Genomic DNA, 1695 nt, shown 5'->3' with positions numbered 1-1695 from the left:
TTTAATCAACTGGAGACTGAGTCATCCTTAGAAAGAGATGTGACAGACAATGCAAAGATACAAAGTGTACATCACTAACTTGACTACAGCTGAGGGAAAGTCACCTTTGATGACCAACCTGCAATGGGATGAGGCCCCCTAGTTCAAGAACATTAGCATCATTCATTAAGTCCACCCCCAGCCCTGCAGTAGAGAGGCCCAGGCTGACAAGATCCTGTACTGCATGCTCCACCAGCTTTGCATGCCAGTTTTAGTTGGCCTCTCCACTTCTTCTGCAGGTCCCCAGCTACTCCCAGCTATGTCCCTGGTTCAGAATCCACCAGCACTGACCCACCAGGCCCCCAGTTAACTACAAGTCACTCAGCAAAAAGCATTTTTGCTGAGAGCCCAACATGTGTTAGGCACAAACAAGGATAAAATTAGAAAATACACCTCTATAGGGTGTGGGGGTAAAATGTGAGAAATGCCACCAGTCAATACTTTAGGGGTTAGGATGACTCAGTCACAACCAAACACCAACGTGGATGTTCGCAGGGTTCCCTCGGCCTCTACGTGATGAAGACAGAGCTCATCTCTCTATATATTTGTAAAGCAGCAGCTGAGGGACAAGTGCTCCCCACTGCTTCCCAGAACATGACTCTGAGACTTCAGTCAGCTCATTAGTCCATGTGCAAAGTCACCTCTCTGCAACAGGCTTGGGGAACTGCAGTCATTCCATCACTTGATGGACCCTGATGACCATATCTGTTGCTCCCAGACACCCAATATTCTAGCTTTTTTTTTGTTTCTAGAGGAGGTCATCGGAGGCCATGAGGTCAAGCCCCACTCCCACCCTTACATGGCATTAGTTGTGTTTCTGAAAGTTAATGCGATTGGAAGTTCCTGTGGTGGCTTCCTGGTTCAAGACTACTTTGTGCTGACGGCTGCTCACTGCATTGGAAGGTGAGGAGAAGCAGCTAGCCCACAGTCTTCTGAGAGGCCCTCAGAAGCTTCTGTTCTCTATTGTGGATGTTTCCCTGAGGGCGCTCTAGAAGGTTGAACTGTGAAAATGGGAGTCCGATGTGAGGTAAATTTAAGATCAAAGTGTTAGAGGTCAGAGCCAGCAGAGCACTTGAGCTGATCAACTGCACTGGCCAAACTAAAGCAGTGGTTGAGGTTGAAAGTTCATATTAAAAACATGATGCTATGGATATTGCCTAGATGCAAGATGGAGAGCCAGGAGTCCCATGTCCTTGACAAGCAGTAGGTCTGACTCTGAGACCCTCCTATATCTTCAAGTCCCCTCAGCTAGAGCCCCACCCTGCCTACCCTGCCTTTCACAGCTCCTGGACTGCATCCTCTCTGACTTCCCGTTCTCCTCTCTACTATGCTCTCTCCATAGCCCAATGACAGTCACCCTCGGGGCCCACAACCTCTGTGCACAGGAGGAGACTCAGCAGGTTATCCCTGTGGATAAAGCTTTGCCCCACCCAGACTATAATCCTCTGGATAACACCAGTGACATCATGCTATTAAAGGTGAGACCTGCAGCCCTCCCACCCACACTCCTCTGCCCACCCCTCTTCTCTACCACCTGGTGCCTGTTCTCTGCTTGGTGCAGAGATAGCCTGATCCTCCTGTTCTAATCCTGCTTCTTCTCTCTCTCCCATCCCAGTTCTAAAAGAATCTCAGGCTAGCAGGCTCCTAGCTGAGCTG

General features: G+C 49.3%; 1 protein-coding gene across 1 annotated transcript in view; it reads left to right on the top strand.

The window, feature by feature from the left end:
* The first annotated feature begins 797 nt into the window (after positions 1–797).
* Positions 798–1695, top strand: part of LOC110325403 (granzyme E-like) — a 14283-nt gene continuing 13385 nt past the window's right edge. The window contains exons 1-2 of the mRNA XM_021203376.1: positions 798–942; positions 1382–1517. Of these exons, the coding sequence (XP_021059035.1) occupies positions 839–942; positions 1382–1517 (240 nt within the window). The 5' untranslated portion in view covers positions 798–838. The remainder of the gene's footprint in view (positions 943–1381; positions 1518–1695) is intronic.

The sequence above is a fragment of the Mus pahari genome, chromosome 8 (assembly GCF_900095145.1).
Source record: "Mus pahari chromosome 8, PAHARI_EIJ_v1.1, whole genome shotgun sequence".
Lineage (NCBI taxonomy): Eukaryota > Metazoa > Chordata > Mammalia > Rodentia > Muridae > Mus > Mus pahari.
Note: the sequence above shows the minus strand (reverse complement) of the source record. Positions and strands in the feature narration are given on the sequence as shown.